General features: G+C 44.8%; 1 protein-coding gene across 1 annotated transcript in view; it reads left to right on the top strand.

The window, feature by feature from the left end:
* Positions 1-1,370: 1,370 nt before the first annotated feature.
* The window catches only part of shkbp1 (SH3KBP1 binding protein 1), a gene marked incomplete at its 5' end in the record, with an annotated part of 28,541 nt that continues 13,342 nt past the window's right edge, over positions 1,371-16,569 (top strand). The window contains 12 exons of the mRNA XM_072549593.1: positions 1,371-1,441; positions 1,696-1,741; positions 1,894-1,967; positions 2,947-3,005; positions 7,396-7,476; positions 7,713-7,877; positions 8,992-9,082; positions 9,744-9,934; positions 11,687-11,802; positions 11,899-11,986; positions 12,692-12,808; positions 15,188-15,358. Of these exons, the coding sequence (XP_072405694.1) occupies positions 1,371-1,441; positions 1,696-1,741; positions 1,894-1,967; positions 2,947-3,005; positions 7,396-7,476; positions 7,713-7,877; positions 8,992-9,082; positions 9,744-9,934; positions 11,687-11,802; positions 11,899-11,986; positions 12,692-12,808; positions 15,188-15,358 (1,270 nt within the window). The remainder of the gene's footprint in view (positions 1,442-1,695; positions 1,742-1,893; positions 1,968-2,946; positions 3,006-7,395; positions 7,477-7,712; positions 7,878-8,991; positions 9,083-9,743; positions 9,935-11,686; positions 11,803-11,898; positions 11,987-12,691; positions 12,809-15,187; positions 15,359-16,569) is intronic.

Below are 16,569 nucleotides of genomic sequence, written 5' to 3'. Positions count from 1 at the left end.
GAACCGGAAGGTTCAGTTTCATCACCATACTAGATAACATAATCGGTGAGCTTCTGGATGAAGCGCTGGTGGCATGCCCCGCTTTCTATTTGTTGGGTTGGTGATGTCATTTCCTGTTCTTTTTCTAAGTGTATGGTAAAGTGTTTGTTGATCGAGTTCTGGGTGGGATGCTACGCTTCTAGGAATTCTCGTGCATATCTCTGTTTGGCTTGCCCTAGGATGGATGTGTTATCCCAGTCGAAGTGGTGTCCTTCCTTATCTGTATATAAGGATACTAGTGAGAGTGGGTCATGTCTTTTTGTGGCCTAGTTGATGATCATGTATCCTTTCTGCCTATTTGTCCAATGTAATGTTTGTTACAGTTCTTGCAAGGTATTTTGTAAATGACATTAGTTTTGTTTGTCTGTATGAGTCTCTCAAGTTCATTAGCTGCTGTTTTAGTGTGTTTGTGGGCTACAATGATGCCAAGTGGTCTGAGTAGTCTGGCAGTCATTTCCGAGATGTCTTTGTAGGGGAAAGTGGCTAGGGTTTCTGGACGTGTTTTGTCTGCTGGTTGGGGTTTGTTGCTGAGAAACCTGAGGACTGTGTTCATTGGGTACCTGTTCTTTTTTAATACACTGAATCGGTGATTTTCCTTTGCTTCATAGTTCCTCTGTGCTACAGTGTGTGGTGGCTCATTGAAATAATGTTCTAATGCAGCTTTGTTTTTGGGTGTTGGGATGACTGCTTCTGTAGTTCAGTATTTGGTTAGTATGTGTTGTTTTCCTGTAGGCGCTGGTTTGGAGTTCCCCATTGGCTGTTCGCTCTACTGCGACATCTAGGAATGGCAGTTTTTTCCCCTCCTGTTTAGTGAATTTTATGCCAGTATGGGTATTATTGATGGTCTTGCATGTTTCCCTGCATGGGACTGGTATAGGGAGAAATGCATTCACTGAGGCTGGTGTCCCCATGGAATTCTCCACCACAAGGCTGTGGAAGTGAAGTCACTGAATATGTTTAGGAAATAAACTAGATTTCTGGAGGGTGAAGGCATCAAAGGAAATATTGACCTTTGATATTGAGAGGATCAACCACAACCATAACCAATGGTACAAGTGCTATGAGCCAAATGGCCTATGCCTATGTCTCTATGAAGTGAATCAATTGGGATAGTCAGTGGACTACTGGAAGACATATAATTTTCATGGTTCTGCACCCATTTTAAAAAAGGTTAGCCTTCTATATGAAAATATCTAATAATGACAAGTTGCAAGAGTGCAGTTAACCACCCCAACCCCTGCACTCCCAAGCCTGTGTCAGAGTGTATCTGATACAGAGAATGTGTGTATGTATGAGAGAGAGATGGATATTGTGACTGACTTTTTCTGGTTTCCTTGAATATCTTTAGGTTCAGTTCCTCAAGACAGACTCTCACTTGGATTCCAGATTCCTTTTTCTCAAGGTAAGATACTCTCACTGGTTAAGTTTCCAGTTTCCCAGAGAAACCACATTCCCAAGGCAGGGCTTTCTGATTGGGGATTTATTTCTGCTTATTTCCCTGCTTTGCCCTATCCGGATTTCCTGAAACAAGTCTCATCCAGGATGCTTTGTGAATTCGCTTTGCTGTGAATGAGGAGTGGACACTGGGTGCTGGGTACACTGAGATATCAAACCTGACTCTGTGTTATTGATCTGATACTGTTTGTTCTGTTTCAGTCTGTTGAGTGGAAGAATTTCGACGTTAAAGGATGAAACTGGAGCAGTGAGTAAAATCCACAGCCCATTTCAATAAGAAATCAAAGCTTGATTCAGTAGATATTAATTCTGAATCCAGAATTGTATGCTGACCCAGAATAGGCTGACTCTCTGCCCAGCACTCACCAGTGTATCTCTCTCTCTCTCTGTTTATTTTAGATCTTTATTGATCGAGATCCTACCGTCTTCACATCTATTTTGAATTTTCTCCGCACAAAAGAGTTGGATGCCAGGTACATCGGCAGCGCATGCCAAAGGAACTGTTTGCAGGAAGAGCACCCTGTTCATTCACCTGGGTCAACACTCTGATCATTTTCAGGAGTGTTTGGCAATGACACAGTGATAGAGTGTACCTGTCTGCTTTACAGAAACAACTAACTAACTGCCTCTTGAAATAATAATTCTGAGAGAAACTTTAAAATTTCACTCTAGGCCATTATTGGTTCCTAGTCTGCCCCAAGAGATTGGGAAAAGCATGAAGCTGCCTCATGGTGCCAGGGACCAAGATTGCAGCCTTGGGCAAATGTCTGTATGGAGGTTGCATGTTCTCGTGTGTCTGTGTGGGTTTCTTCCGGGTGCTTTGGTTTCCTCCCATAGTCCAAAGAAGTGCAGGTTTGATGCATTGGCCATGATTAATGTGGGGTTATGGGTAAAGGATAGGCACTGGGTCTGGTTGTGATGCTCTTTGGAGGGTCAGTGCCGACTAAATGGCCAAAAGGCCTCTGTGCAATGTAGGCAATCTATGATCCAATGATATTGGTGCTATTGTACGCTTGACCCCAGGACCAGCTGGCCTTAGACATAACTGGAGAGAGATGGCTGGTCAGCTCATTAACCTTGCCTCGATGAGCCATTAAATTGACTAGGCCCAAAGCAAAGAAAAGCAAAACCCTTCGGCCCCTCTGTCTGCTCGGGGAGTGAATTGTGCACCTAGTTCAGAGGACGCTTTCCTTTGTATCTAACCTGAGCTGTACCTGTCCTGGGAGAAATGAGGGAAGAAGGAAAGCATGTTCTCCCTTCCTGAAGTGACTGGCACCACCTCAGTAACGTCCCTGCCCTCTATCAGCCTCTAGTATTGTGGAGTTGAGGGAGTGATTGTTGTCAAGAGAGGAAAAGCTGTCATTTGGCACTGATAGCGATTTATTTAATATTAAATCACTTCAATAGCTGTGTGAAATTCTCTGGGATTGAATTGATTTTTGGTTTTCTCAGGGATGTGAACATTGCAACACTCCGGCATGAGGCAGAATTTTATGGAATTGCTCCACTGGGTGAGTGAGGGGGGTGGGAGAAAGAATCTGTACAGTGGGGGGATGGGGAGGAACAGGAGGGGCTATACAGTGGGGGCGATGGGGCTGCGTGGTTGAAGTCAGGGAGGGGGCAGCTCTGTGCAAGGGGAGTGGGGGGGGGGGGGGGGGGAAGGATTGTGCACCGGGAGTGAGGTGGAGAGGGAGTGGCTGTGTAGTGGAGGGTGGGGGTTGAGGGAGGCAGGGAGAGGAGCAGTGCGGTTGGGGTGATAACTGGCGTGCTTTCCTTCACGTGTCATCCAGAATTTTCAAACCAATTCAGCCATCTCCTTCATTCTGACATATTCCTAAATGTCATCACCACCTCTTCAAGGTCCCTTTCCAATAGCCTTAATCCACTGTGTCCTCACCCAGCTCCTTGATGTCCCATCCAGTGATCGCCGTGCAGCTTGCCCACATCCAGCATGTGCACAGCAAGATCTCACAAACAGTACTACCATAAGGATCTAATTAATCGTTTATTTTTGTGATTAGGTTGAGGATAAGTATTGGCTAGCCCTCTGAAGAGGAACAGAGTTCTCCCCAAAGGGGGACGGTTTAAATTAGAGTGGTAGTGGTCTGGGTACCAGATCAGCAAGTGGAGGGATTGTGGAGAAGGTAAATATTTAGGACCAGTAAATCAGAAGGGAAGGACAGGCAGAGACAGCTAAATGAGCACAATTTTACTAATGGGCTGAAATGTATTTATTTCCATGCAAGGAGCATTACAAGTAAGGCAGATGAGCTTAGAGCCTGGATCAGTATGTGGGATTATGTTGTTGTGACCATTGGAAATTTGATTGAGAGGGGGGCAGAACTGGTTGCCCAACATTCCAGGGTTTTGTTGTTTTAGATGAGATAGAGAGGAAGGTAGAAGTGGTGAAGTTGCATTACTAATCAGGGAGAATGTTAGATCTGGAGGTCTCATCTATGGAGACAAAAATAAGACTGGTGCAATCAATCTGGCAGGATTATACTATAGTCTCCCCAACAGAGACTGAGAAACAAATATGTAGGCAGATTATTGAAAGATGCAATAAAAGAAACTGTCATAGTGGGTGACTTTAACTTTCCCAATATTAACTGGGACTCCCTTAAAGCAAGAGGCTCAGATGGAGCAGAGTTTAAGTGTATCCCAGAGGGTTTCCAACTAGAGGAGGGGCCATGTATTGGCTAATGAGCCTGGAAGGAGACTGACCTTTCAGTGGGGAGAGCATTTTGTGATCACAGCTCCTTAAGTTTTAAGCTAGCTAAGTCAGAACTTTGTGGCAAGGTACAAAATTGGGGGAGGACAAGTTACATCAGTATTAGGCAGAAACTAGGGAGGGTTAATTGGGAGGAGCTGTTATAAGACAAGTGAAAGTTGTTTAAAGACTCACTGAGCTGCAAATGTGTTGCTGGAAAAGCGTAGCAGGTCAGGCAGCATCCAAGGAGCAGGAGAATCGATGTTTCGGGCATGAGCCCTTCTTCAGGAATGAGGAAAGTGTGCCAAGCAGGCTAAGATAAAAGGTAGGGAGGAGGGACTTGGGGGAGGGGCGTTGGAAATGCGATAGGTGGAGGGAGGTCAAGGTGAGGGTGATAGGCCGGAGTGGGGGTGGGGGCGGAGAGGTCAGGAAGAAGATTGCAGGTTAGGAAGGTGGTGCTGAGTTCAAGGGTTGGGACTGAGACAAGGTGGGGGCGGGGAAATGAGGAAACTGGAGAAATCTGAGTTCATTCCTTGTGGTTGGAGCGTTCCTCGGCGGAAGATGAGGTGCTCTTCCTCCAGCTGTCGTGTTGCTATGGTCTGGCGATGGAGGTGTCCAAGAACCTGCATGTCCTTGGTGGAGTGGGAGTGGGAGGGGGAGTTGAAGTGTTGAGCCACGGGTTGGTTGGGTTGGTTGGTCCGGGTGTCCCAGAGGTGTTCTCTGAAACGTTCCGCAAGTAGGCGGCCTGTCTCCCCAATATAGAGGAGGCCACATTGGGTGCAGCGGATGCAGTAAATGATGTGTGTGGAGGTGCAGGTGAATTTGTAGCGGATATGGAAGGATCCCTTGTCTCAGTCCCAACCCTCAAATTCAGCACCACCTTCTTGACCTGCAATCTTCTTCCTGACCTCTCCGCTCCCACCTCCTCTCCAGCCTATCACCCTCAACTTAACCTCCTTCCACCTATCGCATTTCCAACACCCCTCCCCCAAGTCCCTCCTCCCTACCTTTTATCTTAGCCTGCTTGGCACACCTTCCTCATTCCTGAAGAAGGGCACATGCCTGAAACGTCGATTCTCCTGCTCCTTGGATGCTGCCTGACCTGCTGCGCTTTTCCAGCAACACACTTTCAGCTCTGATCTCCAGCATCTGCAGTCCTCACTTACTCCTAAAGACTCACTGATCAGAGCTCAAGACTTGCATGTTCCAGTAAGGAGGAAGGACAAGGATGGCAAGATTAGGGACCTTTGGGTAATGAGGAAGGTTCTAAATTTAGTCAAAAGGCAAAGCAAAATGTGTAAGGTTTATGAAGTTTACATCAGATGGGACCTGTGAGGAATATAAAGCAGGAAAGAACTCAAGCAGGGAATTAGAGCAAGAAATAACCTTGGCAAGTAGGGTTAAAGAGAATCCAAAGGGATTCTATGTATACATTAAAAACAAGAGGATAACTCAGGAGAAGGTAGGACGACTCAAGAATAAAGGAGAGAATTTGTGCTTCGAGACAGAACATGGGATGAGGAGTAGATGAATACTTTGCATTAGTATTCCCCCAGGAGGATATGGAGGATGGTGAGATCTGCACTCTGCGTGTCAATATACGAGGGTATTTGAGATCAAGAAAGAAGTTGTGTTGGGTATTAATGTGGATAAGTCTCTAGGACCCATTGGTATTTACCCCAAGTTATTGAGCGAAGAGATTGCTGGGGCCTTGACCAAGATCTTTGTACCCTTGCTAACGACTGGAGAGGTCCCAGAGGACTGGCGAGCAGATAATCCAGGGAGCTGTAGACCAGTGAGTGTCTCATCTGTGATTGGGAAGCTATTGGAGAGAATTTTTAAGGATAGAATTTATGTGTATTTGGAAAAGAATGGCCTATTAAGGAAAGTCAGCATGGCTTTGTGCAGGGCAGATCATGTCTGACCAACTTAATTGTCACCTCGAAATATTCAAAGGTGATCGGTGAGGGTAGAGCAGTGGATGTTGTCCACGTGGATTTTACTAAAGCTTTCGACACGATTAAGATTAAGATGCATGGGATCCCAGCAACTTGGCCATGTGGATTCAGACTAGGCTTGCCCAAAGAAGACAGAGGGTTGTGGTGGAAGGGTGTATCTCCGGCTGGAGGTCTGTTTACTATTCAACAGGGATCCATACTGGGACGTCTGTTTGTGATATATGTAAATGACGTGTATGAAAATGTAGGTGGTTGGGTTAGTAAGTTTGCAGACAATATGAAGATGGGTGGCTTGTGGATAGTGTAGGAGGTTGTCAAATGATACATGGGGATACAGATCAGCTGCAGATAGGGGCAGAGAAATGGCAGGTAGTTTAATGCGGGTAAATGTGAGAGGTGAAATGTTAAAAGTATACAGTTAATGACAGGACCTTGAACAGCATTGATGTAGAGAGGGATCTCGTGGTTCAAATCGATAGCTCCTTGAAAGTATATAGGATGGTAACAAAAGTATAAGGTATGATAAGCTTTATTGGTTGGGGAACTGACTACCAGTGTTAGCTAATCATGTTGCAACTTTATAATATTTCGATTAGGCCACACTTAGTGTTGCCATATTACAGGACATGCATTTAAGGTGGCGGGGAGGTGGGGGTGGGGAATTGAAAGGAGATGTGAGCGGCAAGTTTTTCTTACACAATGGTAGGAGTCTGGAGCATGCTGTTGGGATGGTGGTGGAGGTAGATATGATTGGGGCTTTCATGGGGCTTTTAGATAAACACATGAATATGCAAGGAATGAAGGGATATAGACCAAGAGCAGGCAGAAGGGATTAGTTTAATTTAGCATCATGTTCAGGACAACATTGTGGGCCAAAGGGCCTGTTCCTGTGTAGTACTGCTTTTTGTTCTGCTTTTCCAGCACTATGCTCTCGACTCGGAGTTCCAGCATTTGCAATCCTCACTTTCTCCTAGCTAATGTACACACACGGTCTCAGTTTAACGACTCATCCGTAAGATGACGCCTCTAGCAATGCTGTACTCTATCAGAGCCTTGCATGGAAGGGTAGCAAAGAGGCTGTTTTCTGCATCACGCACACTGTCCCTGCAATGATTCCCCCCACCACCCAAAAACCCCCTTCCAAAGGCTGGGCCCGTGGTGGAGCTATCCCATTCCAAACTGGGACCCTTATTGAAGTTTCACATTTTCATGTCTTATTTCCTTTCTTCCCAGTTCGCCGACTGGAACTATGCGAGGATTTAGAACGCTCTTCGTGTGGGAACGTCTTGTTCCATGGATACCTACCTCCGCCAGGTCCGTTCATTCATTCTTTTTTTTTCTGCTTGATTTTCCCAACCTGCTGATGGCTGAAGAAGTCATTCTCCATTAATTGACCATGGAGTGCCAGGGTGGGGGCAGTGGGCACAGTGGGCTAAAGGAACTGAATTGTTTGTATGTCTTGACTTCCCTCCATTGAAGGGTGGTAGGGGCACAATGAGGAACCATCACTACTACTTGATTCTTATTTTGACATTTTATTTTGTCCGCAGTGATCCCAACAATAAGGCAGAATCGACACAGTCTTGCTGGGCCACAGTTTGTAGGGTCACGGCAGGAGGCTGCAGATCGAGTTCCTGTACGAAGGAGCAACACCATGCCACCCAACCTGGGCAATGCTGGAATTCTGGGAAAGCTTCTGGAACAGCGAGGGAACGGTGGGTACCGGGTCACACACAACATGAACACTATTTCAGAAGTCTGTCAACAAGTCTCTGCAACTCCTCAAAAATGTTGGTACCCAAAATGTTGGTCCTGAGGCCAAGAAAGCCCATGCTCGATTATGACCTTTGACCTTGGCAGTCGGGACTCTGTGCTGGAACTGAATTTCATGCCTGAACTATTGGGGTAGAAATAGGGTGTGCATGTGCAACTCTGTGCCTGGTGATATTGGCTGGGAATGATTGAGAAATGGAGGCTGGGATTTGGAGGAGGGATCCAAAAGCAGCACTGCCATTATCATTGCCACTTGGTTTAAAAGCAGCAAGGGATCCAAGTGGCTGTAATCCCAGAGGTACATGGGCTGCTCGCTTGTTGGAGAAGGTTGACTGTTGGTGAGTTTAACCAGAGGCACAAGGCCAAGAAGATGGTCCCTTCACGGTGATCTCAGCTGGTATTAGAATTGGCGCTGTTGGTGTTACTCTGTCTCACAGCCACCAAGCCTAATTGATCCCATGAAGCTGTTTGTACTTCAGTCTCAGAGGAATGAATATTATGAAAGTTACCAGACAATACTCCTTCTGGTTATTGATTAACTCTCAAGACTTGTAATACCAGCAAGGTCTGTATTTTGTTGTTGCCTTTGTGAGCGTCTATCTGTAGTCTGTGATTGTCGACACCCATAGCCCCGACTGAGAGTAAGTTTTGAGCTTGACAAAGTGACAGAAGGAACTGGAGGATGGTGTGCAACTGTGAACTGGAGGTTGTGGGGGATGGGCTGCTGTCCTTTCGAAAAGCATTACATTGGGTTGGAGCCTTTTGGCCAGGGCTGGTGGTGGTCTCCTGGCTGCAGTGCTCACTCTACATCTGGTTAAAATTCTCTCATGCACAGACCTTTTAGAATTGTATTGAACTCAGTGCAGCACAGGGATGGGACCAGGAGTTCTACCAGGATGCACTTAACAATTCCCAAATCACCAGTGGGCGTTGCTTACTGGAATGAATAAAGATGTGATCAGAAGGAATGTTCCAGCTCTGAAACTGGATGCACTCAGCTGGTTATATGGAGCGAGTTCACTCTGGGCACTAAGTGCTTCCTTCCCCTTGGTACAGGATCGATAGCCAATCCTGGGATGGTGCGGATTGTCCGAGGACATCACAACTGGATTGCAGTGGTCTACACCCAATTTGTGGTGTGTTACAGGTGAGTGTGCAAAACTCAAATTGAGTGTCACTTAGTGTACCTTGTAATTGCCGCCTTGTAATTGCCTCAGCTTTCCTCTTTGGCTTCGAATGGCCTTTCAGCCCATTGCGTCAGTATGGTCAAAACTCTTTAAATTTACTCTAGCCCCACTTTCCAGCAATTGGCCCAAAGCCTTGAATGTTGTGACATTGAGTGTTCATCCAAGTACTTATAAAACGTTGTGAAGTTTCCATCTTACCTTCCCTTCCAGATGGTGCATTCCAGATCCCCACACTCTCCTCGATGAGAGGGATTTCCTGACATCCCCTTTAAACCTCCTGCCTTCTTTAAAGTGATGCCCCCTTGTTATTTTCCCTCTATCTAAACGGAGCAGTTGCTTCCTATTCATTCTGTTCATGTCATCTTATAGACCTCTGAGTTCCACCTGGTATTAAGAAAACAACACTGTTGGGGGATTCCTTGCTTTTGGGGAAGGTGGAGGAGAGGAAGACCCTACTCTGTAGGGGGCAACCTCTTCTCCGTTTCTTTCTCTTTCTTCCCCCCCTCCCCCCCCCCCCCCTCAAAATAAAAACCAGCATAAGGCCTGAATATCTGAGGTCAGGATTTCACAGGCACCTTCTCCTTACTGGCTCCTTATTCTCTTCTGTTTTGTCTCTGTCAGACTGAAGGAGTCATCTGGCTGGCAGCAGGTATTCTCCAGCCCACGATTAGATTGGGTCATTGAACGTGTGGCACTGAATGCCAAGGTCATGGGCGGATCCCTGGGTGACAACGACAAGATGGTGGCTGTGGCTTCATGCAGCGAGATTATCCTGTGGGCCATTCATGAAGGTGGCACCGGGAATGAGATCGGTATGATGCTTTCATCCTGAATCACTGCTTCACAAGCAAATATGACTTGAACTCTGCCTGCCTGCTGGTCTGCTATTTCAGCTATGACATGCAGTTATTGTGCCAACAACTGGCTCTCAGAAACATCATGGTGCAGAAAAAAGCCATTCACAGTGTGTCTGTCTGACTCTACTGGCTCACTGAGCATTTTAACTTCATGCAAATCTCCTGCCTTTCCCCATATTCCTTCGCATTGTTTCCATTTAAAAACCATCCAATACTTTCTTGAATGCCTCTATTAAACCTGTCTCCACTACATTTCCAGGTGCTGCATTTCATACCCACATCTTTCATACCCTACTGTGGAGAAAAGTATTTCCTCGCCTTCCATGTTTCTTTTGCAAAACACTTGAAAAGAGTGCCAATGTCTTCTCCATTCATTTGCATTCAGCAGCTGCTCTGTCCACACCCATTGGATATTGAAAGCCTCTGTCAGATTTTTTTTGAGCCTTCCCCTCTCCAGGGAAAACACTCCAAACTTCTCCAATTAGTGGTCATAATTGAAGTTTCAAATCCATGGAGGAACTCTCTGTGCAGAAGAGGGCTATCTAATATATTCACATCCATCCTACAGCATGACACACAACTGGTCATAATACTCCAGCTGATGTCCAACCAGTGTCTTGTATAAATTCATTATACTCTCTTTGCTGTCATACTCTGTGCCCAATTCATGAAACATAGGGTACTTTTGTTTTATTGACAACACCTTCTGCCTGTCCTGGCACCTTTTAACAACTACATGTCCATCCAGGTTTGTCGTACACAACATTTAGAGCAGTTCCCTTTATTTTATCTTGTATTCACTTGTTCTTTGTACCAAAGTATGTCATGCATTTCCAAGTGTTACCCAGTGACCAGCAGGATCTTGTTTGGGTGGGCGATTGAGCCACACTCTGCTGCTGATCATTGACAAGTTTCTCCTGAGAGTGCTGTGGTTACTGGGTGAAATGAGATCCCAGTTGATGTCACTGACTCTCCCTGTTTAAATGTCAACACTATCAGTGGAAAATTGGGCAGATGTTAAGGGTTTCAGACCCGAACCCCAGTGAGAGTCCATGCTAGTGGGTCAGAGCATCATAGAGTCCTGTAGTAGGAGACAGTCCACACTGACCAAAATGTCCATCAATGCTGACCCCATTTCCCTGCACTTGGCCCATATCCTTCCAAACCTTTCCTATCCATGTATTTCTCCAAATGCCTTTTAAATGTTAATGTACCGGCCTCAATCACTTTCGCTGGCAGCACATTCCACACACATGCCACCCTCTGTGTGTGTAAAAAAAAAAATTGCCCCTCAGGTTCCCTTTTATTCTTTCCCTTCTAACCTTAAACTGATGCCCTCTTGTCCTCTATTTCCTCAACCCTAGGAAAGAAATTGAGTGTATTCACCCTATCCGTGCCTCTCAGATCTTATTCATTTGTATAAGATCCCCCTCAATCTCCTACGCTCTTTTTAAAAAAAAGTCCTAGCTTGTCCAACTTTCCCTGTATCACAGACCCTTTGTAAATCACAGCATCCTTGTAAATTTCTTCTCTCTCTCTCTCTCTCTCTCTCTCTCTCTCTCTCTTTCTTTCTCTCTCTCTCTCTCTCTCTCTCTCTCTCTCTCTCTCTCTCTCTCTCTCTCTCTCTCTCTCTCTCTCTCTCTCTCTCTCACTTGCTCTGTGTCCATTTAACTCACCCCCATACCCTTCCCAATTCCTCTCTTGCAGGAACCTTTAGTCTGGGGGTCCCTGTGGAAGCTCTGTTCTTTGTGGGGAATCAGCTGATTGCGACAAGCCATACTGGGAAAGTCGGGGTCTGGAATGCAGTGACCAAACACTGGCAGGTAGTGACTCCATTCCTCTCCTCCCTCTGAGAAATCTGTCACCCCTTCACTCCTCCTTCACTCCTCCCTCCCTCTCACACCTACTTTCTCCCACAGATTCAGGATGTTGTTCCGATAAACAGTTACGACACAGCTGGTTCCTTGTTGATCCTGGGGTGTAATAACGGATCGATTTACTACATCGGTAAGTGACCCATTTTAACTTGATAATGCCCTTTTCCTTTTCTGACACAGAGCAGATATTACAGGAGAGATGTCATCATATGTTGGAAGGATTTGAGATTTACAAGGATGTTGCCAGGAATGGATAGGATTGGACAGGTTGGGATTATTGCCTATGGAACAAAGGCTCTGGGGAATGTTCAGTTGAGGCAAAGTTTTGGTGGCCAGAGACTGATTTCCTTTAGACAGCCCAATAACCAAAGGCACAGATCTAAAGCAATTCTTGAAGGATGAGATGAGATCAGATCAGATCAAAAGAAACACTCATTGGGACTGGTGAGTTTCTGGAACTCTGCTTGAAAGGCTGACCGGGACAGAAACCCTTAGTCCAAAGATGTGTAAGTTAGGTGGGTTGGCTGTGGGAAAGACAGGATTACAGGGGTATGGTCTGGGTGGCTCAGTGTGGACTTGATGGGCCGAATGTCCTGCTTCCACGTGATAGAATCCCTCTCATATTTAACCAGTTCATGGACAAAGTGCTGAAATCTGTGGGGGCTACAGACCAAGAGCTGGAAAGTGGGGTTGGGTTGGATGGACGTTTTCTTTTTGGTTAATAAAGAGACTGTGGGCTGAGTGGTCCCTTGCTGTAAATATTCTGAGAGAATTCAGTGACTGTTCTCCTTCAAGGCTTTGGCTGTCTCATTTTGGACTGATGTTTGTTTTGCAGATGTCCAGAAGTTTCCGCTGCGGATGAAGGATAATGACCTCCTTGTAACAGAGCTTTACTGTGATCCTTATGAAGATGCGATCACAGCTCTCAGTGTCTATCTCACCCCAAAAACCAGTCAGTATTCACTTCGTTGCTCTTTGGCTGCTATTGTACAAAGGCTAAATCTTCCATTTTAACTTGAATGGATCACCTTGGCAGATTTGTGACTGAAAGGAAGCTGGAAATGTCTGAGCTGCTGACATTTACTCCAATGCCACTTCAATAATCAAAGAGTCTGTATTTAAAGAATAGAGCTTCTTTTCATTCCAGATCACTACCTCCAATAGACCAATTCTTTGCTGTTTCAGGGGTCTGCTGTGTGCAAATGCCTTGTCATATCTTCCCAAATGTGAGATTTCTGGTGATTTTATAATCTGACTGACTATATGTAGATATTACCAGTAAATTGAAGTCTGTTTATTCCTCTGCGCTGGATGCTGTAATTGCAGTAAGTCTGATCAGCAGCTGGTGGCAGTATTGACCATTGATCAGAGATGCAGTGCTGCTAAATGAGGGATTATTTCATCGTAGACAACAGCAATGAATCACTCGCCCGTTATTTCCTCTTCCTCTTGTTTTGCTGTGATTCTCAGGCATCCTGCCACAACAGACTAAATGATGAGAATGAATTGACTGTCCCTGTGGCACAGGAGGTAATGTCTGAGTTTTTAGCTAGTATTAGTAACTTGTGATTTATTTCCTAATGCCTGTCCCTAATTGCTTCTGAAGTTTGGGGTGAGTTGCCTTCTTGAACTGCTGCAGTCCATGTGCTGTTGATAGACTTTCAATGCTGTAAGGGAGAGAATTCCAGGACTTTGACCCAGTGACAGTGAAGGAATTGTGATATATTTCCAAGTCAGGATGGTGAGAAGCTTGAAGGTAGTGGTGTTCCCATGTATCTCTGCCATTGTCCTTCTAGATCAAAGTGGTTGTGGGTTTGAAAGGTTCTGTCTAAAGACTTTTGGTGAATTTCTGCAGTTCATCTTATAATGGTACACACTGCTGCTCCTGAGCATCAGTGGAGAGAGAGTGGGTGTTTATGTATGTGGTGATCAAGTGGGCAGCTTTGTCCTGGATGATGTCTATCATCTTGTGTTGTTGGAGCTGCACCCATCCATGTGAGTGGGAAGTATTCTGTTACACCCTGACTTGTGCTTTGTAGATGATGGACAGGCTTTGGGGAGTCAGGAGATGGGTTACTCACTCCCTAGTATCTGACCTACTTTTGGAGCCAGAGTATTTTATAGCTTTTCCAGTTGAGTATCTGGTCCATGGTAACCCCCAAGATGTTTATGGGGGATTCCATTATGATAATGATGCTGAATGTCAAGAGATAGAGGTTAGATTCTCGCGTTAGAGATGAGCGTTGCCTAGCTCTTGTATGGACCAGACCAAACTCCCTCAAAACATATTATGAAGATAGCCTAGACCCCAACTACTACTTACATTTAAAGGCAAGTGTAAGGCATTGTATTCTAGATGCAATTCAATTGGTCAGAATAGCAGGCTTGAAGCAAAATACATTCTATTCTTGCGTTGTAATTAAATTGGTAAGAAAGAATTAGAATAACTTAACAGAATAATAGATAGCTTAACAACTAAACAGCAACTGTTCCAATGTAGTAACATGCCATAAACACAGCCTTACCAAAGGCAAATTCAGTAAAATATATTGTCTTGCGTATAGTTCTCTAGTCCAGGAAGAAAGTCTTGATGTTCTATATACGAAAGAGGACTTGAATGTTTTGCTGTAGCGGGAAGAGATTTATAGAGGTTTCCAAACCCCAGCAGCTACTGAAAGTTAAACTAAAATGCTGATTCTGAGAGAGCTTGAACCCCTACCCATTCAGGCTGCTTCTATTGTTCCAACTTTGAAAAAACAACCGCAAGGCCCCCCCAAGCTGTTTAATGGCTTAAAACAGACCACTTTGTGCCTCTGTCTCAACGTTTATCCATTTCAAAACAAAAACCAAGACAAAATATACCTCTTAAAGCCATACTATTTTCACACCCATCATTGAGAGTAGAAAAATGAATCAGTTATTGGTTATATTAGATTTGTCCTACTTTGTGTATATGATATACCTTCATCATTTTCCATATTATCAGGTAGATGCTAGAGTTGTAGCAGTAACAGAACAGCTTGTCTGGGGATCTGGCATATTCTGGAGCACAAATCCTCACTACTTTTGCTGGAATGTTGCTATTGAATGGAAATTGCTATTAATCATACAGTTTCCAAAGACCATTTAAATGTGAGTACAGTTTAATTATAGCATTTGGTATCTGAGCTGACTGATAGCGGAACTGTTGATTGGAATTACATAAAATGTAATCTCTAAGTAACAATGTGACAATGCCCATTGACTTGTTCCAGGGTTACAGCCTTCAGTGCCATGCTGTCTGAAGTCTAACAATTAAACTTCAGTCAGTGTTTTGCATCATTTGTCCTAGGTGACAGTGGGAACTGGATTGAGATTGCATATGGGACAAGTTCCGGAATGGTCCGTGTGATTGTGCAGCATCCCGAGACAGTGGGGTCTGGCCCACAGCTCTTTCAGACATTTAGTGTCCATCGCAGCCCAATCACAAAGATCAAACTCTCTGAGAAAAACCTCATCTCAGGTAGGAAACCTTACGGCCTTCTCTTTCTTGCTTTTTCCAGAACCACGGGTCAGCAGTTACTCCCTTCCTGTAGTCCAGCCCATTCCTTATTCGTGCAGCACAGAAATAAACCCTTTGGTCCAAACGCTACTGCCAGCCATAATCTCAAACTAAACTAGTCTCATTTGTCTGCATTTGCCCCATATCCCTCCAAACATTTCTTATTCATGTACCCAGACAAATGTATTTTAACATTGTAATGGTACTCACATTTTCCACTCCCTCTGGGAATTCACTCCACGCACGAACCACTGTGCTTTTAATCAAAAAAAAAGTTGCCCCTCATGTCTTTTTGAAACTTTTTCCTCTCATCCTGAAAATATGCCCTCTAGTTATGAAATCCCCCATCCTAGGAAAAGACAGCTACAATTTGTCTTATCTGTACCCCTTATGATTTTATAAACCTCCTTTTAAGGTCACTCTTTAACCCCCTATGTTCTAGTGGAAAGAGTCCCAACCTATCCAGCCTCTCCCCATAACTCAAACCCAACATTACCTGTAACATCCTTGTAAGTCTGTTCTGAATCCTCTTCCTATAGCAGGGTGACCAGAACCGCACACAGTACTCCAGAAGAGGCCTCACCAGCATTCTGTACAAACATGTCCCAACCTCTATATTCAAAGGTCTGAGCAAAGAAGGCAAGCATGCTAAATATTCTTGACTACCCTTATTACATGTAATGCCAACTTCAAATAATTACATATCTGAACCCCTAGGTCTGTCTGTTCTACAGTGTGACCCAAGGCCCTACTTTTAATGGTATAAGTCCTGCCCTTGTTTGTTTTAGCAAAGTGCAATGCCTCACATTTATCCAAATTAAGGTCCCATCTGCCACTCGTCAGCCCATTGACCCAATTGATCAAGATCTCTTTGTAATTGAAGATAACCTCCTTCACTGTTTACTATACCACTAATTTTGGTGTCATGCACAAACTTGCTAACCATACTTTCTATATTCTCATCCATATCATTTATATAACGACAGACAAAAGTGGACCCAGTATCGATTCCTGTGGAACGCCACTGATCACAGGCCTCTAGTAAAATAATAACAACCACCCTCGGTCTCCACCCTCGGTCTCCACCTGTCAAGTTAGTTTTGTATCTAGTTAGCAAGCTCTCTCTGAATCCCATGTGATAAGCAGGGCTAGTCCATGGATTATGCTCTCTC

The sequence above is a fragment of the Chiloscyllium punctatum genome, chromosome 29 (genome assembly GCF_047496795.1).
Source record: "Chiloscyllium punctatum isolate Juve2018m chromosome 29, sChiPun1.3, whole genome shotgun sequence".
Lineage (NCBI taxonomy): Eukaryota > Metazoa > Chordata > Chondrichthyes > Orectolobiformes > Hemiscylliidae > Chiloscyllium > Chiloscyllium punctatum.
This window is presented reverse-complemented; position numbering and strand designations above follow the sequence as displayed.